General features: G+C 37.3%; 1 protein-coding gene across 8 annotated transcripts in view; it reads right to left on the bottom strand.

Annotated features, from left to right (window-relative positions):
• Positions 1–408: 408 nt before the first annotated feature.
• The window catches only part of CDK17 (cyclin dependent kinase 17), a 94,083-nt gene continuing 66,662 nt past the window's right edge, over positions 409–27,829 (bottom strand). For 6 of the 8 annotated variants that reach the window (XM_086887702.1, XM_086887704.1, XM_023933743.2 and 3 more), the window contains 13 exons: positions 20,168–20,293; positions 16,279–16,335; positions 14,230–14,344; positions 13,589–13,683; positions 12,883–12,945; positions 10,074–10,197; positions 8,966–9,086; positions 8,341–8,438; positions 7,968–8,073; positions 7,149–7,191; positions 6,163–6,253; positions 5,852–5,929; positions 409–5,435 (listed from right to left, as the gene is read on the bottom strand). In XM_086887702.1, the coding sequence (XP_086743828.1) occupies positions 5,398–5,435; positions 5,852–5,929; positions 6,163–6,253; positions 7,149–7,191; positions 7,968–8,073; positions 8,341–8,438; positions 8,966–9,086; positions 10,074–10,197; positions 12,883–12,945; positions 13,589–13,683; positions 14,230–14,344; positions 16,279–16,335; positions 20,168–20,293 (1,155 nt within the window). In that variant the 3' untranslated portion in view covers positions 409–5,397. The remainder of the gene's footprint in view (positions 5,436–5,851; positions 5,930–6,162; positions 6,254–7,148; positions 7,192–7,967; positions 8,074–8,340; positions 8,439–8,965; positions 9,087–10,073; positions 10,198–12,882; positions 12,946–13,588; positions 13,684–14,229; positions 14,345–16,278; positions 16,336–20,167; positions 20,294–27,829) is intronic. The other 2 variants (XM_086887706.1, XM_086887703.1) reach the window with 1 other exon arrangement.

Genomic DNA, 27,829 nt, shown 5'->3' with positions numbered 1-27,829 from the left:
ACCAAGGTTTCTGTTTAAAGGGGAGGTGGTCCTTTCAAATGAGACTACAGGGTTAATTTTAACAGAACAACACTCTGCATTGAAAGGCTGTGTGATCTCGTGCCTACAGGAAACATCTTCAGAAGCCATCATGACACCCAAATGAATTTAGAAAAGGCACAGTAAGTACACATAGTCTTTTATATAAGGGCATAGCTATTCCCTTCTGATCTTCAGACTGTCTGTATATCCTGTAGGATAAACAAACACAGGCCTAAGATTGAAGCATAACATTCCAAAGCCATCAGGAAACTACAACTTTTAAAATCTTTTTTAGCCCCAAACTGCTTTTACCCATTAATGTGTGAGTGCTCTGCACAGATGGAGTACAAACCTATTTCTTGAGGGCAAAGAGACTGACAGCACGAGTGAGAAACAGTATGTATTTATTTAAATGAAAAAAGCAGAATGAACCTCAAGCAAGGATTCTGGAGCAATCAGCATCACAGCCTGCCTTGGGTAGGGGCTGGTATTTGAAGAAAGCATCCTAGAAGAGAGGATTCTAGGATATGCTGGAGTTCTTTTGTGAAAGATTCCCATCAGTTCACATTCACTCTGCAAGAAGCGCAAATGCATAAACGTAAACTTAATTATTCATAACATGGCTCCAAGCCAGCTACCCCCTCCTGCAAATCAAATAACAAGACAGCAAAGAAAGGAAAAAACAGCCTTTGAAAAAACAAGCTCAGGGTGTCAAAGAGGAGGGGCAGGTGACAATGCAGACGCAAGGCCTGGAGGGAGGTGCTCTTACAGGAGTATGTTGGAGAAGAGATAGGGAAGAGCATCTCCCCCGGTTTGCAATCCACAGCCATGGTAATTCCATCAGCAGAAAGATCCCACTGCAACAAACGAAGGAACTTCATAGCTCTCTGGGGAAAACCGTATTTCAAGGGAGGGCATCTGAGCCAAGTGAAACTCCTATTTCATTAGAACCATGAAAGTGATGCGCTCAGGCAGGCCTACTTCTTGAGTGTGCTTGAAGGATGCAGCCAGCACAATAAATGAAGCAGTTATTTATCACAGTAGCATGTGTGCATGTGTGCATTCATCGTTTAAGTTTGCTCAAAAGTTACAGACCTTAAACGATTTAAAGGATTTTAGAAAACATGAAAAAATAATCGGAAATCGTTCCCCTTTTCCACTGACATCAGTTTAACTCAGTTAGAGAGGCACTGCCCAGTGAAAGTCACATACAAGAGATTACAGACACCAATTTAGAATATCTGAAGTCTAATCCCAGTTCTGAAAACAGGTTCCCACTATGGCCGAGAACAGGACTATGATTTTTGTTCAGCTGAACTCCACAGGTGAAAGAAAGTGCGTGGTAGAAATTCCAAAGCCCCTGTACCTGCTTGGCTTTTATAGTTTTCACCATCATCCCACTTGTACAGTCAGAGTTTACCTACAATGTTCCAACTGCTACATACTTAAGTTTCATAACTGCATTTGTTACCTTGCCAGTCTCCTAAACTGGTTATGACACAGATACCAATACATGGATGTACACAAATGAGAGCATTAAATCTTTTAACAGCCCAATCTCTGAAAAAATAAAAAGCCCCATAAAGTAAGCATTCAAGTTCCTTTCCAAAATTAAGGCACTTGATAGAGTTGTTACATTTGTTTTAAAGCCAAAATTTCTGAAGGTAAATAAGGTACTGAAATGTGCTAACAAGGTGCATGAATTACTTCAACTCTGCTCATCAGTAACCAGACAAAATGATCATGTCACAGACAATGTAAGTTCTGATTTCTCTTCAGTGTCATCATGTGCTGTAGCTCTGTATTTCCATATCCTGATTTGTTTGGATTTCTCTAAAGTCTGACCTTAATTCTGAGTAATTCCTGGGTTTATGATACTTAGCCTGTGGGTATTTACCACATACCTTTCATATATTTTGTCCTCAATAATGGAATGTATTCTTAACCTTAATTCCATTTTAACATTGCAGAACAGAAACAACGTACCTTTATTACACTGCAAAATTCATGCAAAAACAACAAGCAAGCAGCCCAAAGAATGCTACCTGGCAGTTTTTCAAATGATTTGCAAATACAAAGTATGTTGATTCTTTAATAATTGTTTATTTTAACTTTTATTACCCAATTCAAGGATACACTCTGGCTACTTAATGCTGTGGTAAAGCAGCACAAAAATAACACAGCCATGTTGAGATGCATGTTCCACTAGAGCATTGCTGAGCTGTTGGTTTGCCCCTTCCATCTCCCACCCTGTCCTGTCAATCCCCATCCTCCACCCACCCTCTCTCCCCTTCAACCTTCACCTGCACGTGAATGCAGCCACATCACCAGCACCTGCCTCTGTCCTGGCTTCCAGCCCACCTGACTCTGACACACACCTACACCCACACCTTGCCAGCCCTACCCTGGGCTAGGTGGGACACACCAGGTATCTTCTAAAAATAACTACCTAAAATAAGCCACGACATGCAGGCCATTTCTCATTAACTGATTGATCGGCCATCGTCAAGCAAAGGTGGTCACACCAAACACTAAGAGTCATCCATTTTTAGTGACTCTTTGCTTGGTTTTTGACACGCTCGAGGTCTTCTCCCAGAAAGGCCAATGCTCCTACAGTTCTTGGGGACAGTGAAACCAAGTCCGTAGTACCTGACTGCCAGACAGGAGGCAGAGCACACAATCCCATGGAAAGAATGTCAGAGATACCCAGAAACTTCAGACTTGCTGACTACTGCCCCAAACAGGCAACTGCCACAGAACTCTCTCTGATGATTAAAGAATTTCAATAACAGGCGATTTTAAAGAGCCCCAAACTGGCTTGACAACAGATATCAAATTTCTTAAATATGTTCTTTAAAGCTACCTCCTAATGAAGAACACAGATTCACTTGTAGGCCCTTAGAAAAAGATTCTTTATAAACAGCCTCCTTTAATTTTACGGAAGATCTTTTCATTTGTAACAAAAAAGTTGAATTCCTACTTAAAATGAAACATCCTTTTGTTAGCTGTGGCTGATCCCTTTCTAAGTTTATTAATGCACTTCATTTTACCAGGTAAACCTTTAAGTCCTTTACTCATTAGTGTCACATTATTACTTGTTCTTTTATGACCTACAAAGTATTACTGTTCTAGAAATGCTAAATCCCACATTTATCCACAGTGAACATTGAGTCTATCTTCACTACTGTAAAAAAAGATGTTTTTTTGACACTTCTTTCTTCAACACTGTCACATCTACAACGTATTTCCTACAAAGTCCATCAGTATAAAATCTAGATCAGATCCTTAGCAACTATAAAAATATATATAACAACTATTTCAGGACAAGGTTTTTCATCAGTGCCAACTGTACCTCTGCCACAGCCGTAGCGCTCGCGCTGGGATCGAGGAGCCCCGCGCGTGTCCGAGCCTCGCGTTACGCTCCCGAGGCCGTGTGACATGCAGGGCTGGCTCAGCAGCACTGAGACTGGACCATCACACTGAGCAGGTCCTGAGCAGCCTCAGCCATGGATGAGCCCTGCCACTGCCACTGCCACTGCCTCTGCACTGAATGAGCTAAAGGAGCGGCCAAAGGTGACCCTGGGGGCTCCCGCTACACACAGACCTCGCTAAATGCTGCCAACAATGCCCCAAGAACTGCAAGTTCACTTAGTCTGTATTTTTAACAACACAGGGCTTTTGTTATTATAAATTTCAAAACAAAACCAAAGAATTCCACATAATATTTATACTTTCAAAAGTACAATATTAATACAGGTCGGTCAGTTAGAAATAACAGCAGTTTGTTAGGTCTACAAGATTTAACGTAAAACCGGTTTACAAATGTTGAAAAGCAGTAGTGGTCCAATAGTCACCGTTACACATGAATTTCTCTCTTCCAGAAAATAAAATTAAAAAAAAAAAAAAATCCCAATTCAAATTTACTAGTATCAATGAAATATTAATAAAACACCCCCAAACATGCCACAATCACTATTCACAAATAAAGTTAAAATGAAATATACAAAAATTCACTTAATACTGTTAAATAACAATAAACTACAAGATTTCCTGAACAGAAATGGTAGGACCCCTGAACGCTTTACAGTGAATGTCAGGAAAAATTAAGTTACCTATGACTATTTTCATGATATACCAGCCAAAGATTTACATGACCATTTCAAAATATACCAATAAAGATTTACAGTCTCTTTAAGATGCACTAAACAAATAGGTTCATAAAGGTGAACACAAATGCTTAAAAATACTGTAACCATCACCTGATATGATACTCACTGAGATGCATAAGCATAGTAGTAATATGTTCACTATCTCTGGAAAACAGGTAACATCTAAGATCTGAAAAACTCTCTAAGTTCTCATTGTAAAAGCTCTGTAGCATAGTGAGTTCTTCTCAAGTACAAACTTGCATCTTTCCAGTTGATTTCAAGTGAATAATGCACAAATGGGAGAGCAACAAGGTGGGAAAATGTGACATTATTCCCGTGTTTGTGTAATTTGTTGTCCTGTTCCTCTGTAATGAAAAGTAAGCCAGGGTCCAACATACATGAATTGTCTTTTTACTATTTGTATTTCTAAGTTAAAAACAAGGTAAAAAAGTTATTGTTTCTGCAGGCCCCATATGCACAACAATGTGCAAATATGTTATGCTGGAGTAAGCCTGACAAAACTTCCAGCCTCCATGCTCTAATTTATCAATAACTAACATAGGATCTGAGAGCAAATCAAAATTACTTTTCACTTGTTTGAATCAACCTTCACACCATGTGCTTTTCAAAAACGTAATATGCATTATAATTTTTCAACTATTTCAACACATACTTCCAATGTTAAATAAGGAATTAAGTGCCAAGAACTTAGAGCATTAAAGATGGCTCACCTATAGCCAAGCAAAGCTATGTTTACATTCCAGGAAACACTGCAGTTTAAGAAATACAAAAAAACCCCGCAGCAGTAGAACATTTTATCAAGAGAAACAGATGCATTCACATATTATAAAGCCATTGCAACTTCTTCAGGCATGGAACTGTTGTGTTAACTATACAGACAGTAGTTATTTAGCAGCAATGATTCCGCAATAAATAATGCACTGTGTTTCTCAGTCCTGCACAAAAATTGCAGCTACAGTTACATCAACAGCTGTAACCTACTGGCTCTAGTGGCAGAGGAGACCTTAAAACCAACTGTACAAAAAATTGTCACACTGTGACAACAAATATAAAAACATAATTTGCAGGTTGGAAATAAAAAGACTCCACTGTTAAGAGGACAGTGTAGACAAACTGCGATTCCAAGTCCACCAACAGAAAGCACTGCCTTTGGATCCGAGTCCTTGATCGACAGGATAGGCTTGGGCTCGACTCTGCACTGCCCCCTTTAGAAAAGCATGCTCTGCCTTCTGTTCTTCCCATGTCCTGCAACACAACACGGACCATGGTAAGAAACCGAAGCATTTGCCCAACGGAGCGTTATTATCCAGATCTTCGTCCTACTTCAAGGCAACACCTCTTGTGCTTCAATCAGCATCAGCATCTTTCCTTTAACTGCCTTCACTGCACTGGTTTTTCACTTTGCCATCACTCACCCCCATGCAGTACTGGTTTGAAACTCCGAAGTGCTCTCACCTTCACAGTCCCTGCCCATCCCTAGTAAAACTCACATCTTTCTGAGCTTATATGTCTTATATGTATACAGGAACCTCAGTAAATCATTCTGGATTTCTTTTTCAGTATATTCACACAAACCAATATAAAAAAGCATTTTTCAATTCCAAATGCCTCTGGCACGGCGTTCTTTTAGCAAGCATGAGAATATATAAAGCTTTCCATACCGGTCTCTGGGTAAGTGGAATTTCGAAAGCCAGGGTCTTTTTGCAACTGAATCTCTTTTAGACTGAATATTGAAACACCTGCAATGTAACAAAGAAATTAATCCATATACAAATGTAAATCCATGTTTTATTGATCAGAATTATATTCTTAATTATATAGTTTAGATGAAAAAAAAAATGTTTCCAATTCACAAATATTTAAGCCACTAGATATCAGACTTTTTTAATACATTAGAGTTTTTTCTTACACAATGTACTTAGCTTTAATGAACTATCTTAACAATACTCTGCTACTTTACTACTCCTCTTACTTTCAGGCAGAGTGTGTATTCTTGTTCCAAGACTTCTGAAGTATGCATGTTTCATGGCCTCTTCTGCTGAAATTCTCTTCTTTGATTCATACTAGTAACATAAAAGCATAGAAGTGTGATTTCCATTAAAAATCTCTTTGCATCAAGTGATTTTAAGAAAGGGAGAAAGAGTTCTATATGCTCAGTATTTCCCATAATTCACTAGGACAATTTGTTTTCATTACTTTCATTTTACACATGACTACCTAAAATTTTATTAAAATCAGTACTGCCAACATATAACAAGATTGCTAAAATAGTAAAAATAACTTCTGCAAACAGATGCAGGTCAAAACTACACCTAATCCTTATTTATAGATGGTACAATAATTAGGTATCTCCTGCTTGACATCTATTCTAGATGGAAGAATATTGCTTATTCTAGGCAAGAATGCAGACATTTAAAAAGCTGCACACAAATAAGTTACAGTGCTGCATCTACTCAAAGGTGTCAGAGTTGACCTTCCATCTTGCTTCCAGCTCATTTTTAATACAGATTCAGAGATTAAACCTGCATATCACTTCAGCTTTTGAATACAGTTGCAACATCAAGGACTAATATTACACCTCAGTAACTCCTTCTCTACTATTAAACTAAGTTTATCATTAAATAAATTTAACATTTGTATTTAAAAGTTCTGGTTTAATACCGTATTTCACAAGAAATTTAGTTTTTTCAGGGCTAACATAGAATAAATAATTCTGTTTTTACAAAAGGCAGTAAGAGAAAAATCAGTTCTGGGAAAAAAAACCAAAAAACAAGCATCAGTTTTTTAATTCTCACACTACACTGGTTTCTTCTCACATCTGTCATCCACTACAGACTCAGCTACATATTCCACTTTGAGACAGAACTAAATACTTTGGCTTCTAATACATTTTGTATGTAATACATTAATATCGAAAACTTGCACTTTTATAAAGTAAAGCCACAAAACACATCTTACTTGAAGGAACTTCGCTATCAATTCAATTCCTTCCGTGTCTAGCCTAAAAATAAAAATATTTTTAAAAATTAAAACACTTATTGAATTGTATTAATGAAAGCAAAACTGCAGAGGATATGACTTAATTAAATTTTATCAAACCTGAAAATTATATCTAAACATGGAAATTCTTTTACCTAAGCAACATTTATTCATGTTAATGTGAATACATTTGAGTCCTAATATCTCAGAACAAGACTATTTGGAGAACACTGGGGACACACAGATCCTTGGTTTGGATTGTCATTTACTAAGCTTACCTGGATCATTTACTTGAATCTTTTAAATTATTTCTTTTTAGCTTAATACTACCCATTTACTAGAGGGATACAGTGTCAGATTTTCTTCAAGATAGACAACAAATACCTTTGCTACTGATTTTATTTATAATAACTGCACAGACCCTTCATCTTCCTCATTATGGTTTTAAAATGATTATAAGAAACTGCTCAAGGAAACCTGTCCATTTTAACGAACGGCCTGGGTCTAGAATATAACCAGAAGAGAATTTGTGTTCGTTAGGAAATGCTGTGTGAATTCTCTTACTATTATTAATCGGAGTTTTATCGTTCTACAAGTCATTAAGGAGCTGTGGTACCTATTAGAGGAAGTAATCACATAGTACCAGGTTCTGTTTTGCATTATCATCTCCCCGCAATAACACAACTGATGAATAGTTTTACACCATTCTGTGGCAGATTGTACTCGGAAATTCATTCCCACTTAGGAATATGCAAAGCCACAGGGATGCATATTTTCTATTAATAAAACATGAAGTACCTTGGTGCATGGTTGATGAGAGGTTGTGGTTTATACTTAGGAAAGTTGTAGTTTCTAAATTCATCACTGGAAGAAATGCCTGGCCATGTTTCTTGACATGGAGTTCCTGTATTTAGAAGCAGTAAAAAATTCAACTTAAAAAATATAAACAAACAACTTAGACATAAAAAAATGCATTTAATTCTGTAATGTAAAGGAGAAAGGGGAAAAAAATAAAATTCAATATGCCTATGTTGTGCAAACTCAGCTGTATAGTCAGCTGAATCATTTTTCACAACCGTGACTACAATGTAATAAAATATTGTTCCAAGATATAGACCCACAGTTTTCATACAAATATGGTGCGTTAACATTACTGAAAGTATCCATTTACCAAGAAGTCTGAAAATTAAGTGCAGCTCATCTTCAACAGTAGAACCAGGAAAAAGAGGCCTTCCTGATGCCATTTCAAAAAATATGCATCCGACGCCCCTTTATAAAGACAGAGAAAAAGATAAAGCAGAAATAATCCTGTAATTTCAGCTCGTAAAGATTTCTGGGATTTCTCTTCAATTAAAACAAATTATTGGTTGCTAGCCACACACTACTATTAAAATATTTACAAAGATGTGTAGCAACAGAAAAGCTGTCAAAGACCAATCAAAACCTATGTCATAGCTATATTATATCCTCTTCCTACAGATGTTGAGGCAATCAATTTTATTAAAGCTCACGGTAAAATACCACATTACCCTATCATTAGGAGAAGGCTTTTCTTTTTCTCTAACACTGTGGGCCTAATGCTTGCTTACTCTGAGCAATAAAAAGGTACTCTGCATTTTCAGAGAGGAATAATAGCATCCTCCCAGTCTACCAATCCTTTCCCAAAAAATCTACCTCAGTTCTAGCCTACAAAAATTCAAAGGTTGAATATTTGAACGTTACTATTTAACAGCAAAGTTGACATCTTTTCAGCTTGACTCAGAACAAAAACTTGAATTAGACAAAGCTATACAAACCACATGTCAATTTGAGTTGAATACTCTGAAGATCCAAGGAGAACATCAGGTGGTCTGTACCACAATGTGACAACTTCATTGGAATAAGTCTTCGTAGGAACAGACTTCGCTCTTGCCAATCCTTGATAAAAAGGGAAATGAAGAGTCATGTACAAGTTGCTGAAAACCTTTTTGTATGAAATTGACAAACTATTTTTAGGACCTTATTATACTTGCTAAATACCATATCTTAATGCTATTTAAGGCCGTAATAAAGAGATTTCTATTGCCTTTTAGTATTTATGGCAATCTCATGGTCAGCATTCTTAAGCACAGAAGAAAGGTAAACAGATCAAAACCTGGACTCATCCTGTAAATTTCATTGAATCAGTATAGCATTGGATTGATATGACACCTCCCTGCTGCAAAACCTTCTGCACTGTTTCTGGAAAATTACATTGAAAAAGGCAGAAGGCAACAAACAACTAAATAGTGGAAACAGACCAAACCAGTGTTGGATCAGCAGGGGTTTTCCATCCTAACATCATCAATTTGTCAGCAATATCTTCAATAAAATCCAGGTGTATCATGTTCGATGAAATCTTCTGAGCAACTTTCATTCACACAGAAGGGGTAAAACCAGAGGCACAGAGCACAACTTTCAGAGGATCTCCCAGACACAGAAAATAACAGGAAAATGTGGATGCCCCACTCCACTGTAAATCCCAAGGAATTTGGTGTACCAGTGATAGTGCAACACCCGACAATTTAGCACATGAACAAACCCTTCCTCTCTCCTGTCATTAACCTGTATTAGAGCGACTGTGGTGCTAGGAGAAGCAAGGTGAGCTCTACCTTGAGGATTTGACTAAGTATCAATTTCACAGGAAGCTGTAAGACTACTTTCAAATTGCAAGTGGAGTGCCAGTGTTACCTATAGAGATATTACACTGATTACTTTACCCTGTTAAGTTACACTTTACCCTGTAAAAGGCTGACTTTCATTTTCCATTTGAGAACACCCAAATTCACTACAGACCCAATGTACTCATTTCTGCTTTTAAGGAAAAATGATTTTCCTTTTCTGAGAGAAAAAAAAAAATTGTTATAGAGTACTTTTAGGCCATACCAAAGTCTGCAAGCTTCAGTTCTCCTTTCTCATTAATTAGTAGATTTTGTGGCTTCAAATCTCGATGTAACACCTTTCTCCTATGACAGTACGCCAAACCACGAAGAATCTGATATAAAAATAGCTACAAAAGAGAACATTTATACAAATTAGACAAAAAATGGTAATCTACAGATTGCATGACTAGTTGGGCACTGGAGAGTTAAGTACTGTAATTAGGACAAAATTACTTCTCTAAAAAATGAGTTACTCTCCTTATGAGCAAATTCTGGACATTATCATTATTGTTCAAAGATTTAAAATCCTTTTACGCTAATGCACTGCTTTAACACCATACTTTACAACAAAGACTTTAAGAGCAATTTGTTCTGTTTAACTGAATAAAACCACAGGGCTGTTTATTTTTAAAGTAAACATTTACCACTGCTCTTCCCCACACTAATGTCATTAAAGATAACTGTCTCTGACTAAATACTCAAGTTCCTTTCTGCCATGGAGTCCGTTCTGGAAATGAAGCTCAGCAGTGTTTCTATCCAACTGTGCTGAACTACGTAAAGAAGGTCTTGGCATGCTACTGGAAAAATACACGTAGATTCACAAGCTTAGGGAAGATGGAGAAATGGGTAAATGAGGATTATTAAAGCAGCCCAACTGCCTCTGGTATTTACGTTCATCCCTTCACCTTGACACACACAGGTTTATTTTAATCCATTGGAATAGCAAGCCAAGCAAACAACTTCAGTCATGCACATCAATGCTGCACATATATAGATATAAAAGCAGTCTGGGGCAAAGGACGGTTTAGGAGTGGGCAGCCAAGCAAGTTTATGTATCACTGCATTAAGAACTAATAACTTTGCAGTTTCTGTATGTACAAAGGGTCTGATCTCAAACATGGGACTTTTGGGTAGCCATTGCTGGCATTTACCACACCTATGCTACTCAGCATAGGTAATCAAATGTACAACAAAAAAATACAAAACATTACAGAAAGCAACAAACTAATCATGTAACAGGACATCTAAGAAAAACACTAGAATGTTTTTATATGACCATATTCTAGTACATTGGTTTATTTTTGCACCAAGTGACACCACCAAATTCTTCTCCATAAACTAGACAAATACACAGCAGGTGTAGTTACATCCATCTGTTCTCAGTGTGCTGACATGGGGTTCATCTGTGCTAGAAAAATAGGAATTGGGAATTGGGATTGATTTGTTCTGTTTTTTTTCCTTTCTGAAGAGCAGAATGAGAAGCAACAAGTCTTGCTCCATCCACTCAGGCCCATACTGCTGCAGGGGTTGTCAGTCCCAAGCTTTATTAGCAGGACCTCAATAGAAGTCAATGGTCCTCCCTAATGTACACTGTCTCTGCAAGGTTAGTCAAGAATGCAGATTACAGAAATTGTGGTGAAGCTTCACAGTTGGCAGAGATCCTTCTGGAAATGCACAGGATGCCATGTATTCGTTCAAAATTTTGGTTAAAGCACTAATACCTGCAGAGATCACACATATTTTCATTTTGCCAACACACAAAACCCTAAAATTAGCTGAGGAATGTGAGGAAGTGATGACAGGGAGGTCTCTCAAATGTTAATGATGACTCAAACCCCCACAGTTATTATAAGGTAAGCACCTACAGCTACCGCAGCTAAGCAGCTGTTGTGGTTTCCCAGTGCCAAAGGTACTGGCCATATAAATTTGCTCTTTGAGCATAGTTTAAACCATAGGCAAACATGGAAAAACAATTCCTTTGCTTAGCTCAGATTACCACAAGCAGATTCTGGCTTGCTCAATAACTGCACTTCTTACAAGAGTCAGGCTCCCACTTGCAGCTTTCCCTTATTTTTTTTAAGCTTAAAGCACTGCTTATTAACTTGCAGATAATTAAAAACACAAGCCTAATTACGATTTTTGGTTGTCTCTCTGAGTAGTAACAAATGAAAGAATTTCCCTTTGCAGACTCTCAGAGGAAGCAACAGAGCAGGTTATGGGCAGATGTCTTTCCCTGGAGATACTTCCAGTAATGTGACAACAGAATGAAAGGGAAAGCTCACCAAAGAGTAATAAATACCTAGCCTGAATGCCAAATCACTAATTTCACAACAGTACTGCACTCTGTTCGGAAGCTAGTTTCTAAAGCTCTAAGTATTAAAGAACACTAAATTTTCCAAATAGAAGACTGCTTTTTACAAGAGAAGTAACACCTGACCCTGACTTCATTTCAGCAGGCCAGATTGGAAACTGAGTCACTTGACCTGGCCGCAACCATAGCTAAAAGAAAAAGCAAATTAAACCCTAAGGAAAATTTTATTTCTATTTTCTCACTAATGGAAACATGAAAATTACTCTTTCTTAAATACATATTTTTGATTTCTTATTTGTGTGGTAGGCAGTGGTACCCAAAACCACATTCATAATGTGTTACATGAGGCTACATTTTCCTCAGTGTCCATATATAAATTTGAGGATATATCAAACTACAGACTTAGCAAATGAGTATAAAATAATGGAAGGACAAGAAGTCAAAAGAGTTATGAATGTATTATGTTTTAGGAATTTTGAAATTTTAGATATGTAACTTCAAAGAGAATGAAAATACATGAAATTCTATCATCTCCTCTTTCCAATGTTTTAAACACTTAAAACAAAGAAACCATCTGATGCCAATGATGATCAAATGTAGCTAAGTCAGGCCAAAAAGGAAGTTAAGTTAGAGACTAAACCATATAGCCTCCTCATTATTAAGTTCTCTGAAATTCTTAGGACAAAGCTGGAAGGCGGCCACTGTGAGTAAAATCACTCACCTTTACATTGTGCATACTCATGATGTTACCACAGTCATCCATGTACTGCTTCAGGTCCTTGTCCTACCAAAACACCATCATTGTGGTTCAGTAAAATTGTGTGCAACAGATTACATATTACTTATTGTTGGAAATGAAATGATACATCAAAGAATGAGACTTCTGCAAAAGGTATTATGTGATAAAAACTCCAAAAGCCAGGACACAAATACCCCTGGTTTTCCAGAGGATAGAAATATCCTTTTTCCAGCAAGCTGCACTGTCTCAGGCAACATTTTCTGCCATTGCCTCCTCCTCTATATATGTGAGGCACTTTATTTTATAGAATTGGTATATTCTCCAATTACATTGTAAGCCAGCTATGTCACAACAGAAAAATATCATAGGAACAGAAAAATATCATTGGAACAGTAGTGTGATTACCACTTTATACATGTAATGATTCTGGACAAGTAGACAGTTTGATCAGGCAGACCACCACTATCTGCTATTAATGAAATTCTGAAATGATCACAACAGTATTTACTAATTTACAGCAATTTATGAACTGAATACACTGCTCTCATTTTTAACTGAATAACTGTAAATGCAGGAGAAAACTCAAAGAGTCTCAGTATTTTAAAAAAGAGTACAGGATTTTGTTATGCTTCTGTTTCTTAGAAACAATAAATCAAAAGTAAATCTCTCTAATTGTTTAAAAACTTACCAGGTATTCAAAAACAAGAGTCAATGACTTGTCTGTGTGCACAATATCATGTAATGTAACAATATTTGCGTGTTTCAGATCTTTTAATAATGACACTGCAAGAGAGAACAGGAAGAACAAAATAAGTAAGTGCAAAACACATGAAAAGTAAATGCAATTTATAGTTAAAATCATCCATATAATGGATAATCATATATGTATAATCATGATATAAATAATTTTTAAATTAAAAAGCTATTTTACACAACTCACATAGATCTAGTTCATAAGAAAGGTATTTAATCAAAACACCAAACACACCCTTGGGTAACATGCTTGTATTTCCTAAACTATACATTTTGAGAGAAATAATTCAGTGAAAAGTATTCTGAGTCCCTGAAAGTTACTCACTAACAGGAGTCTAATTCAGTATTTAATCATCCACTTGTAATACTGCATTTGAGATCACAATCACCCCCCATAAGTAAATAAATTTGAAACAAAACTGAATATGTCTAGACTACAATTTTCTTCATCAATACTAATAGCAATTTCACTAATCTGCCATGTAGCCTATGTATTTACAAGTACTTATGGTGTTTTGGTCAAAAAGAAATCCAGAAGTATCTGAAATTCAAAGAACTAACAAAAAAAGTTACCACCTTCTCTTATGGCTGTGCATGGTGCTCCCTCTTCATGTTCCAGGCGGATTTCTTTCAAAGCTACCAGATTCTCTGTCAATTTACTTCTCCCCTTATAAACTGTGGCATAAGTACCCTATAAAATGGAAAAAGAAGTGTATTTTTACAAGTTGTTCCTTTATCAGAACATTAGTCAAATAAGAAAATATTAACTTTTGTCTGAGGATCTACTAGGTTTCATTTTGGATATGAATAGTTTTTACATTATATTTTTTTAACATATGTAAATGTACATATTTTTTTAAGCACAGGACTGAACTCACAGAAGGCACAAGGGATGTATATGCCTAACAGCTCTGAAAATTACATGGAAACCTAAATAGACCAGAGCTACTAAAGAAGTCATATCAGGTAGCATTAAGTTGACTAAGTTCACTGCTGGGATCATTTACGCTCCTGGAAGTCTCTCTCTGGCTACGGATACCTAGCTTGGCTATCTCTGCATTATGCTCCAGTTATGTTTCCAAAGGCTGCAGACATACTCTTCCACAACCTCAAAGAAAATTTGTAATTCCTCTGGATAGCTTCTTGTCTTCATTATGTATTTTTAGACAGCAAGACTCTAGAGGCATAGCAAATTAAGGCAATAAATTCTGACAAAACAGTAGACAAAATGAAACCCTGCAAATGCCACAAAAAAGTAACAAAGGTACAGAAACTGCCCTATATCACTACAGTACCATAATCCTCTGCAGAGGGATCTGGACAGGCTGGGTCCATGGGCTGAGGACAATTTCATGAGGTTCAACAAGACCAAGCACCAGGTTCTGCACTTGGGTAACAACAACCTCATGCTGTGCTATAGGCTTGGTGAAGAGTGACTGGGAAGATGATCCAAAGAAAAGGATGTGGGGATGCAGGCTGACAGCAGCTGAACATGAGCCAGTCTGTGCCCCGGTGGCAAAAAAAGCTACTGGCACTCTGGTCTGTGTCAGCAACAGGTCAGGGAAATGATTGTGCCTCTGTACTCAGCACATGTGAGGCCACACCTCAAACAATTCTGGGCCCAATTCTGGGTCCCTCACTTCAAGAAGGACATGGAGGTGCTGGAGTGTCCAGGGAAGGGTAATGGAGCTGTGAAGGGTCTGGAACACAAGTCCTGTGAGGAGAAGCTGAGGGAACTGGGGGTGTTTAGCCTGAACAAAGGAAGTTCAGGGGGATCTTACTGCTCTCTACAAATGCCTGAAAGGAGGTTGTAGCCAAGTGGGTATCAACCTCTTCTCCCAGGTAACAAGTGATAGGAAAACAGGAATAGGCTTCAGGTTGCATCAGGCAGGCTTAGATTTGACAACACGAAATTAAAATGTTTTAAATAGAGGACTGACTGCAATATTCACAGCAGAGTTGCTGACCAGTCCTGCTTCCTTCTGCAATGCTCACTTCATCCCATTTCAGTGCTTCTTGTCCATTTCTGATCCCATTGGTCAGCCTCAGTAAAACTGGAGAGGAATGACACTTGGCCCCTCCTGAATTCCACTATTTCGCTGCAAGTCAGAGGCTGACTGGAGGGGAAAAGCTGCTTCCCCCACCAAGTGTTACATATTTCACTTGGCAGCACCTGGCTGGCTGCCCAGCTCGGGTGTGCTCTTCACCAGGACATGCACCTTGCAAGCACTGGCCTCTAATCCATCATGAGTGTTCCAACACCTAAGTCATGGAAAGAGGACACCAGATTTAATGTTATCATCAAAAACATAGTGTTACCTTCAACAGAATGATTTTGTCTATCTGGAAAAAAAAAGCCAGCCTATAGAAGGTCACAGCATATCTGCTAATGGAGTCTCGCTCTTCCCCAACTCTCTGACAGTTCTCCTGTTTTTTTTTTCCTTTTGCTTATTATATATGCATAAAAATTTGTGTGGTTGTGAAATTGTTGCACATGTAGAATATGTTTGGTTTACTGAAAAGGTAAATTCAACAGCATTTTCAGGGATATGGAAAATTTCAGTTAAACTTACACAAAATTTTACATATAACATTGTCATCATTGCAAAAGAAAGCTATACGTACCTCTCCAAGCTTTTCTAACTTGATATAGGTTTCCATTTTTCCAAATCCAATTTCTGACTGCAATGAGAAGAAATGGCAACTTAATCACTAAAACACTTCATTTGTACATCATTTAACAAGCTAAAGTTAATTTCAGAAAATTGCCTGACAATGCTTGACCAACACTGCACAATTCCAGTACTTTAAAAACAAATTAGCACATTATGATATAGATGCATCCCAGCATCCAAGCCCAGTGCTCAGCCTGTTGGCCAGTCTATTTTGAACCCTGGAAGGATTGTGAGCTGAGTTACACTTAGACCAAAACCTCACTTTAACCTACCTCCTACTTAGGTCTTCTCCACTCTTCTGATCTGATTACTATTAATGAGGTTGTTATAGCTTAAAGCATGGAAGTCATCTCAAACTAGTTCATCCTTTCCCTAGCTCAGCTTTTTTTCAAAGTAACCTTATTTGTTTGCTATGTTCAAGATCTCAGCTCCAAGCTTCCTCTTCCATTCTGACTTCTCAATGCCTTTTGGACTAAAACCTTAGCAATAAAATCCCTAAGCATCATTTCTCAGCAAGGTTCAGCTTTGTCTCAGCAGTTCACATTTCATACCTCTTAACTCCAAATCTTTGTGTATTTTACTTGGATCTATTTATTTATCTTCTCTTTTTTTTGTCACCAATTTAGCTCTTCAGTGCAAGCAGGAAAGGTGTCCCTGCCTATGTAACACATTCACTTCTGAACACTCAATGATCATTACTCTTTTCCTGTTCAAATCCACTGCTATTCTCATATAACATGGTTATCTCATAGAATTATTTTCTCCAAAAACCACTGTGAATTACACCAAAGCTTCCTTTTGTTCCTGCAGTGTAAACAATGCTGAAAGTAAACACTTAAGTATGTGAACTTGAAGCAATTTACAAAACCCCCAAATTTATAGGCTTCCTGAGGTTATGCTTTAGTGACAACTGAACACACTGCAACAAAAGAGCCAGGTTTTTTCCCCAGCATCATCCCCTCCTTGCACTTCCAAATATAGTTCTTCAGTGGCTGTTTCTTTCCAAGGAACAATCCTTTGACCCTAAGCTGTCTTCAGCACCAAGATCCACATGTCACATGCTGATTTGCTCCTAAAAATCTGATGGATTTGATAGTTTTTTACTATTTCATTGTAACACAGGGTAACATAAAAACTGTTGACTGTATTAAGATTTGACAACAATATAATATTAAGAGAAGAAAAGTTTGATTAACACTTAGTTTTCAGAACACATGTATGAAAATACATCTGAACTAAGAGTAAGATCTTGTCTGCAAGCATATTTGGGATGTCTAGGGAAAAAAAGGGTGTATAGTTTCATTAATATAACAAGAGCAATTCTGTTTTATTAAACTGGTGTTAGAACTGAAATGTTTTAGCTGTACAAGGAGACTTCAGTATCACACACATTTAGGAGCCTGTTAAAGACAAACTCTTTATCTCAAAATACGAGCAAAGTTGATATTTGCTACCCTTGTAGCTCCAGTGAGATTTTAAACATACCACTGATATAGGTGCCATGTTAGCAAAATAAATGTTATGTTTCCAAAGTGCATTTTGACCTAGTTAAATAAACATATCTTGAAGTGAGTATTAGCTGGTATCAGGATTAAAAAACAGGCTGCTTAGTTTATGGAGAAAACGAAGAAGAACTCATGGTCTTAATATCACCAGACAGCCTGGAATTTAAAAATCTGATTTTTAAGAAACTTCAGTGTTTTTCATTAGACTCATAAACTTAATATCTGTTTTTAAAAAAATAAATCATTCAATATTTCCTACACACAGAAGACATGTATTCTTTAAGACCTGCTTTACAATGTATTTGAAGTTTTGTACACATCTCGGTTCCTTATCACTCCTAAGAAACAATAAGCTTTAAATTCCTCTAACTAAGATCAGTTTCATTTTTAGTTCAAAACAATTTTTAAACTCTTTCATGTTTTTCTGCAATATGCATCTATCTTGCCTTACAGAGAAACACTGATTCACAGTATTTATGGTCTTTTACTTCTAGTGACTGTGCATACCATACTGTACATGTACACACAAAATTCAATTACTGTAAAAACTGATTTTTTTTCTTGTATTTCAAAGAAAAACACCAAACCTAAAGTACAAGTCCTCACCTGGTACTTTTTATAGCCTTTTCTCTTTGATTCCCATTAAGTCTTGAAAAGACATGCCTTTGAAGCAGAGCATAGTATTCATCTATTATAAGTAAAACTCTGCTAGCAGGCTCTCAATAACAATTTAAGAACAATTTAAAACAAAGTCCTTGGGTTTCTTTTTTTGAAAGCTTAGTTTGAAATAGCAAATGCATGCCTGCATACCACAGGAGTGCTGGCAGGTTTCATTTTGGACTTGAAAGCCCTTAAAAACGAAAACATTTTTAAAAGGCGAAACAAAACAACCTTGTGACAGGAAGCTGATTCCAGGCACACACCACATTCATTAGAGGGCACTGTTTTTCTGTCAGTCTTCTCAGAGGTAAAGAGGAGAGAACTTCAGCAGCTCTCAGAGGTCACCATTAAATGACAGAGGGAATTCATATTTACAGGAAAAATTCCCCCAAGCCTCAAATACTTAACTCCACTGGCAAGGTTCTACTGAAAAGGTATTTTGCCAACATGTGGAGAGTTGGAGAGGTCTGTTCCTCAGTTCCGTGCTACAGCAGCAACTAAGAGGTGAATGAGCTACAAAATTCTGGCACAAGTATTTAAGCCTGATACATTATCATTTCACTCAAATATTTTCTTTGTTTTTAATACTGTTTTTGCACAAAGTTGGCATGCAGATCCCAGCTTTATTAGTCCAGTGCACTAATTTTTTTTCTTGCAGGTTAAAAATACTCAAACACTGCTTTGTTATAGATTTTATTAATAATGAATAAAAATAGTTATTTTACAGCTAATAAACCTATTTCACTATACGTACTTGCATATTTATTTTTCAGTAAACATGTAAATAAATCAAGAAAACAGCAATGTGCACTTCATAAACCTATTCAGTTTTTCTCTGTGACATTTCTCACCAATGAACTTACCCAGAATATCAGTAACAGTCCAGTAATTCTTTAAGACCTCAACACTATAGCTAAAACTGATAGCTAAAACTATGACTGAAATCTAGCATTTTTTAAAAAAAATAAGGCAACAATATTTGCTTTTTTATTATTCCAGGGATGTGCATAATTTATATGTACAAATATCCAAGTTTTCCAGCATTTATACTCTAATTACAGTACAGGAATCCTCTGTCATCTCTAAGGAAAAGACTTACTTTTTAAAATAATAACCCAATAATCCAAAAATGTATGTGAATTTATTCCTTCATTCTTTTAGCAAATCACATTTGCTTTAAAAAAGAAAGAAAAAAACCCCCACAAAACCCCCACAATTGTCTCCACAGCAATTCTGAGAAAGAACTGTTACCAAATACAACAAGAGCAGTGAGGAGGACCAGCCTTCATATTATGCTGCTTTAGGGCCTTCCTACTAAATCACGAGGGGACCAGCCCTGACCTAAGACTGTGTGGCCGATTTGCTCAAACAGATCATCCCTGCTCTAAAAAGCAGAAGGATTTAAGTATGTACTTCTGGAGTTGAGTTTAGCCACTGACTTCAATAGGTCAAGACCTCCACTGAGAAATGTGACAGCACCAAGTCAGCAGAAGGAAAATGAAACAAAAGTGTGAAGTTCTTCATTGGATTTTGACAAGTACATGCTGATGGCTCAGGAATAAAAAGTCCAAGTAGAAATGAAGCTGAACCATACCTGTGGAATACAGGCCTGTGCATGAAATGGACTGTGAGGTGCTGAGAGGTTGGTGAGAAGGGCAGGTGCATTACACTTACTAGGGATGCTCGACGAGAGCGCCGACTCATTGGCTGGTCAAAGGGCGGGCTGTTAATCTGCAGCTTCTCCAGGTACCCATCGGGTATCCTGATGTCAGCAGGCAGGGACAAGCGCTTGTTCAAATCCTGCAGCAAATAAGGTTAAAAAGAGAAGGAAAAAGTAGAATTCAGAATTTCCTAAAACATTTTTAGCATCTGTAGTGTTACTATATAAAACTGAAATATTTATACAATGCAAAATAATCTCACAGAAATGGTTTTAAAAGCATATTCTCTTCTTAAAATAACTCAACTTGCTTATATAACAGCCTGTGCAAACTTATTACTCTGACAAGAGGAATGAAATATTAAAATGCAAATAAACCATTGTGGATAAATGCATTGAGTTTACCTGAATACTTATAGAGACCTGGAATACCAGAAACTGAGAATTCAGAGGCTTGTGAATGCATTTCTTTTCATATAGCATTTACTTTAGTATAAGAAGAGATTTCCATAATTCAAAATGTATCATCCTCTCCTTCTCTCAACTACAAAAAGCTACAAACTTAGTCCATTTTTTCCAGTCTCACAAAAACACTTCATTACTTCACTATTAGAGCCAACTACTACAAATATTATTACATTTCTTTTATCTCTAACTCTTTACTACAGGATCTTTCGAAAATGAAAATGCCATTATATGAAAGCTGTTCTCTCTGCAGCAGATTCTGTTTTTCCCCAGTAAATTTTTCCAACAACAACATACATTATTTCTAAGACAAGAAGGAAACAAATTCACTTCATTTTTTAGCAAATGGGAGGGGGAAAAGAAGATTTTTTTGGGGGGGTGAATGCACATTCTTAATGTTTTTGTTTTCAGTTTGGCTTTAATCTCAAACATGCTAAGAAACAAAAATATTAAATATTGTGTTAAAAAGGCCAGTCACCATCTCAAGAGATAACAGGACATCATAGCTAGACACACAAAAAATGGGAAGTAATTTCTGAAAGAGTGGTAGTTGTTTTTCAGTGTAGGTAGTTTATTCAAGTAAAGAGAATCATGCTCAGCATCAAAGTGTACAATTCCACCCTGACGTTGAGGACATCTCTGGAAGCACCAGAAGTTTTCACACTCTTCTCCAGCACAAGAGGTAACTGGATTTCTGCTGGTAGACCTGAGATTTAATCAATACTGACCTGAGGGCGGTAAACCCCTCTTGAAGGTACTCTTTTCTGTCTTACCTACCACCTCCAGCTGGGCATCCTGAGCTAACCCAAATGTTGGCAGCTACATCCCTGTTTCGTTCCCCTCAGGCTTGACCATGTGCTTCCACTCATGTCTGCAGCAGCTTTGAACTATTCCAGCATGTTAAATCATCAAGAAACTCTCAGGCAAAGTGCATAGCTTCCTGCCAGCTTTGTGCTCCAAACAGGTTCAGTGTAAGGTCAGACAAGCTCACAGCCTGAACGCAGGGCAGGAGAGGCACAGCAGGGCAAGCCCGAGAAGCCGGCAGCCAAATTGGCTTAAGGCTGACAAAGAACTGGATCATCAGACTTTTCAAGACTTGAGATCTTGGTGAACAACTTGCTAAGCTTTCAGTGATCAGAGTGTATTCGAACCATGTATATGCATGACCTGTACACATATCTGGAGCAAAAGCTAAGCAAAAATACCAGTTAAAGAGATATATTTTGAAAAACCTATGTAATTTGGGAATTATCTGAGTCTCAGGTAGGACTCAAGTGCTAATATTCATTCCCCTGGATGATTTACATATGAGATTCACTATGGCCACCCGATACAGGCAGACATTTTTGGAGAGAGGCCAGCAAAGCTCTAATTTCTGGCAGCTGATCCTCCTGTTCTTCTTCTGCTTCTCACACCTCCTAGGTACAGAGCACAAAGTCTGTTAGCTTATACTTCGCTGCTTCTTTGCAGCAACTGGAAAACTCAGTCTCTGTTTTTTTTATCTAGTACAGGATTGTTAAATTGTCTTTAAACAAATAAAGCGCTGTTCACGGAGTGGCAGCTTTGACCAACATTTTGAAGCTAAATTAAAAGAAAACAGCAAGTATGGCATTGTTCTGGTATACTTTCTAGTTTATTAACTCGTTTTTCAACTTGCATATTTTAGATTTTTTAAAATATTGGCAATTGTAGAACTGCCTGTGTGGTTTTTGGGAGAATGGTAGAACCGACAAATTTTAACAGGAACCACAAGTATTCCCTAGAGTAAAACAGTATTTTCTACTGCAGAGTTTTCCTTCTTTTCACCAGGCTCTGCTAATGCTTCTCTCCTACGAAAGAAGGTTTCAGATTATGAAAAAAATTATTTCATCCTATAATTTACTGCATTTTTCAGAAAATTCTGGTAGCTGTTTACAACAGTTGAGCACAAAGGAAGGCATGCCCTGTTGGCTTAAAGAAAGCAGCTTTGACATCTCACTGCAGAGCAAAGCCATGAACCTGCTAGAATAAGACAGGGATGACAGGAAAAGGATCAGCATCAATTTCTACCTCCCCTTTCTAAAGTAATCCCAGATCAACACTGGGCCGATATACCAGCTTTTTGCTTTTTCTGATGGCTCAAGAACAATTTGATAAATACCAAAAGAACAAAAGAAACAATCAATGAGCTGAGTTTTTCAATGTAACTTCCTGAACACAACAGATACCACCATTATACTATAAACTCTGTGACAAAATAGCTTTTTCCTGCTCTTACCTATTAACTCTTCTGGCACAGAAACCTATTGTAGTGCTCTCATTGTCCCATGTTTACAGGGATTTTAAGAGAAAATGTTTTATAGGAATATTGAAGTTATGGACCTCTACTCAAAGGCCTCAGGAAATACTGACCAGATTATATCCCAAAGCTCTCAATACGCATGTTCTCTCTCCTTACAGCACTCACTGTTGGCACAGCTGAAGCGCTGCTTCAAACCCACCTCCACAGCCTCCAAGAAGCATTCCCAAGCATACAGAGTTGATGAGTATAGAAGAAGAAGGAAGCAAAGACAGCCTTTATGTTGCAATGGCAATTTGAAAACTATGCCATTAAGTGTGCACTGCACCTGCCAGCGTAAACACACACCTTTTCACATGGAGGGCAAGGGAAACTAAGCAATTATAAGATTCTACACAGGTACAAAGAATCCATTACTTTGAAGCCCAGCTACCACAGAAACAAGATAAAAATATTTTAGGCACTGAAAATATGATAATGGGAGGTAGATGTAATTCTGCTACAGAATTCCTATTCCTTCATTCTCAAAACCTGTCTATGTCATTTTTGCAATAAGCCCCATGACTTTACTTCAGAGATTCATGTGACATCCTCAGTTCTAAACCAAGTTCTTAAGCTTTAAACTTACATCTGGTGCTTCACAGTAGGTAGTAGTGGGTGTAAGTACTTACTGCTGCAAGGGCCAAAATCTGTTTGAATTCAGGTAACCCCTCCAAAAACAGTAATTCATTTTTACATGAAACAACAACCCTCATCTCCATCCCCTGCAATGTCTTTCTTCAAAAAAAACCCTAATTAACATACCACAAACTAAGGGAAAAGGAGATTTTTTTTTTGTTTTTAGAATTAGAATACCTGATGTTAGTAACATTTCTTTCCCTATATTTGTAATGTAGTAGACAATACATGACAGCTGCTCTTTTTCTCCCCTCAGAAAAAAAAAATAAAAATTATGTGCTGAAACCTAAATTTTTGACGTGTTATATATAAGATCAAAGCAGTATCTATTCCCTTTAATTTTCTTGAACTGAAGAAAGGTTATTTTATGTGACAAAACCATAATGATTTCATGGAAACTGCAGTTGCTACTTTATAGATCTTTCCTCCTAATGATTTACAGTACAATACTTCCAAAACTCATGCTTATTTGGCTAACCAAGCCAAGACTTCCTTTTTTAAAACCACACAATAAAAATTGTTACCTACCAGCCAGAAATGGCTTTATGATACCAATATTTGAAAGATTATAGAATTATATATAAGAAGTCTCCTTTGTATTACAATTTTCATTTACCTAACTCCCTAAAATAGACAAAATTGAAGAAAGTAATTTAGAGTACAAACCTAAATACCTGAAAGAAGGAAATTATTATGTTGTATTTGTCTGTACCACCTTAATTCCTCCCAGTTTTTGCAATAATTGAAGCAACCACCTCTTGGGAAAAGCAAGCAATTATAATTAAATGCTATACAGTAACATGAAAGGAGATTCATTAGATGTGCTTGAGAGGAATAAGCGCAACATTTCCTAGTGGCTAAATAGAAAAACTGGAAATTAAAATTACATCAGTCTGACACAGTAGAAAAACCCAGTTAATTTAACTGAGATAATGTTAAAAGAAAAGCAAGAACCTACCACACACCTACCAATTTTAAGCCTTAAGTATTCAAGACCAGGGAGTCTGCTGACATTCAGGCAGCCTGGTCATCTGATGGCAGCAGGACAGTTGTTCTCCCACTGTGGGCAGCCAAGTCTTCACATAGTGTAGCACTCACTCTCTGCTCCCGCAAAAAGCAGAGAAGACTGAAGGATGGTGAGACTTGTGGGTTTAGGTAACAGCAGTTTAATAGGAAAAGCAAAAGCTGTGTGCCCAAGCAGAATGGGAAAAGGAACTAATTCACAGCTTCCTATCAGCACGCAGGTGTACAACTGCCTCCCGGAAAGCTGGGCTTCCGCATACACGTGGCTCGAGAAGCAGAAGAGAAATGCCATAGCCACAAATGTCCTCCTTCCTCCCTCTTGCTTCAGCTTTTCTTGCTGAGTGCCATGCCAGATGGCACAGACTAGCCCTTTGGCCAGCTGGGTCAGCTGTAAAGCCCAGGAGAACCAACCTGCTTCCCTGCTGGTGCTGAGCAGCCTTTATGGCGAGTCTGGCCTTGGTGCAGGAAGCCTGGACCTGCCTGTTAGATGCGATCAGCATCTCTGCTCCCTCTGCTGCTCCTGCAGCCATCCCACTGCAATCCTGCTATTGCTGCTTTACCAGCAGCAAAACCTGCCCTTCCCTTCTAAACCACATGGCTTACTGCTGTTTTGGTGTGACACTAGCCTGGAGGGCCAGCAACAGCAGGAAACAGATTTTTAAGAATTTCAAATTGTCTTAAATCTCTGTGGAATTCTGTGAAGCAATGAGAGACTTTCTCGACAGAGAACTTTGTTCACACTTCTTTCAATGACCAACTGAATACAGTGACCTGTTAGCATTTCCCACAGAAAAGAAAAAACTAAAAAAATGAAACCAAAGTATAAAACATCTTGCTACAATGCTGTTTAAAGAAGTCATAAGGAAACATGTAAAATCAATGGCGCGACTGAATTCTCCTTATGATTTTTGAGAGTACAACAACAGTACAGAGTTAAATGTCCTTTTTTAACACTAATTTTCTATCCCTTTATAAATCTTCTACATTTTTAAAGGTAGTAAACTAGAGCAACTCCTTATGTTATTTTATACATCTTTATTTTAGTGTAACAGGTGTGTAAGTGCTGTACACAGACCCTCAGCTATGAGAGAGAGAATCTGGCTACATTCCTTTATAACTCTAAGAAGCAAGAGTTTATTGGAATGCAAAACCTTAGCTTTAAGGGGCAACAAAGTACTTCAGGTAAAAGAAACAATCTTTTAAAGAACTGAAGCTATATTTTTTTTTGTATACCAATTTAGATTTATTTTTCCAAATGAGGTCTAATTTGTGAGAAAAAGCTTTTGTGAATTCATAGCGTTTTCTAGTTAATTATTTTATACTTATATTTAGGGCTAACTTGCAACAGAATATATCAGAATTCAATAAACGTGGTACTCTAAATGATCAAATGCCTACAGCTAACTGTATGTTATTTAATGAGCTATTTTTTGATCCAGTTCCAGATTATACTCTGGAGAACATAGCCACCATTTGATTTGTTAGGGGAACTGGAATGCTTGTGGCATTTTCCTTCTCCTTCTACAACTTAAAAACACATTACCTATCCTCATATGCAATGCTTATTCTCAATTTTGCTTTACTACTGGCAGAGAAATGCATCTATTTTTATAATTTGTCTGAAATGAGTTTCACATTTGTCCTACTCTGCTTCATGGCAGATAAACATGTAAGCACTTGTGACACTAATACCACTTTGTTTTCTGTGGAGATAGACTACCCTAACTTGTGCTTATCTTTATCATCTATTTCTAATGCCAGCTAATGCTATAAGAAGAGCTACACCTTGTCCAGCCTTTTCTTTCATCTGGTTAACATCCAACTGTGTTGTTGTAACTTAAAGTGGAAGTTCTGTCTCCCACCGACTACTTACACCTGGGCACAAGAAAAGGAGGCAGGAATTCCAACTAAAATTTTGCAGGTTCTGTGAGCTGAGGAATTTGACACTTTCCATAACCAAATCTGTCTTCTAAATGAAAAACAACAACAAAAAAAAATACAACCTTGCCCCCAAACTTTGTCTGTTTTTCATGCATATAAGTAAACCACAAAAATCCTAACTCTTTTATTTCACTACCTCTGGTCCTCTTCTGGATGGCCTAAAATACTATTGCAAACATCAGCTTCTTCACTTGCCACCCATAGGAAATCATTCAGAAGACTGTCAACTTTTCAACTGTCTGTCAACTTTTTCCTTAGCTACCTATCCTTTTCTCCTCTTTCCATAATACAAACTTACCAGCTATTCCCTTTTATAATTGCCTGACTTGACTCATTTAATACTACATAGTGCCACGTTGTGACACTTTTCAGAAAGTCTCACTTCTGACCAACAGGTAATTTTCAGTCCTCTTCAACCTTGTCAAAAAAAGTACATTGTTCTACAGCATAAACCTGTTTTTATTCGTGAAAAGAACACTAAATGTTTTCCACTTTAAATCAAGCATTATAACAAAAAAACTTACAGATTTCCTTAACTCACTATTTTTTTTGCCAAAGATGCTCTACACACTTCAGTAAATTTCACTGGTTGATAAAGATGATTCTAACTCAGGATAGACAATGTTTGAACTTTACATGTTAAAACTATAAAAAAAAGCAACTTGAAACATTCACATTTTTTAGTCTGTCTTCTGTCAACTCAAATCATTATGTCTTTGACTCACATAGCACATTTAGACAATAAACACTAATAATTATGATGAAACAGAAAAAACACTATTAAACACAGAAAAATACATAAACAGAAAACTTCACCAAGGAAGGATTCATTGAGGTCTTCCAAGTCCAATTTTAACTACAACCAGACTACTTTCATTTTTAACCTGAAATAAATGCGCCAGTTTACATAGTGCTCCTTTCTTGCTCCAACAGTAAGTCTCCCTTGCACCTACTGGACTCGAAGCACTGCTGCTAATCTCTGAACTGCTAGGCCATTTCAGACTGCAACTGCAGCAAGAGAAGGAAGACTTGTGCCTCTTGCCAGAAAAACTTGAAGGGAAAACCCTGATAAATGTCAAGTTCACTCTTACTGAATGTTTCATTCAGCAAATCTAACAGCTGAGTATCTCCAAAGTCAGTATCTCACTGCCTGTGGCCAGATGTTCCCATTGGTTTTGGAGGAGAAAGGGCTGGGTGTAACCAAGTCTGATAACTACACCTTCCAGAGAAAGGAACTAATTATCCACTCATACAAAGTTCAGAGCCAAGGGGAGTAGGAAGCTCTCTGTCT

Source organism: Cyanistes caeruleus, chromosome 4 (assembly GCF_971803275.1).
Source record: "Cyanistes caeruleus chromosome 4, bCyaCae1.hap1.1, whole genome shotgun sequence".
NCBI classification, from domain to species: domain Eukaryota; kingdom Metazoa; phylum Chordata; class Aves; order Passeriformes; family Paridae; genus Cyanistes; species Cyanistes caeruleus.
The sequence above is the reverse complement of the archived record's forward strand: the minus strand, read 5'-3'. Positions and strand labels throughout refer to the sequence as shown.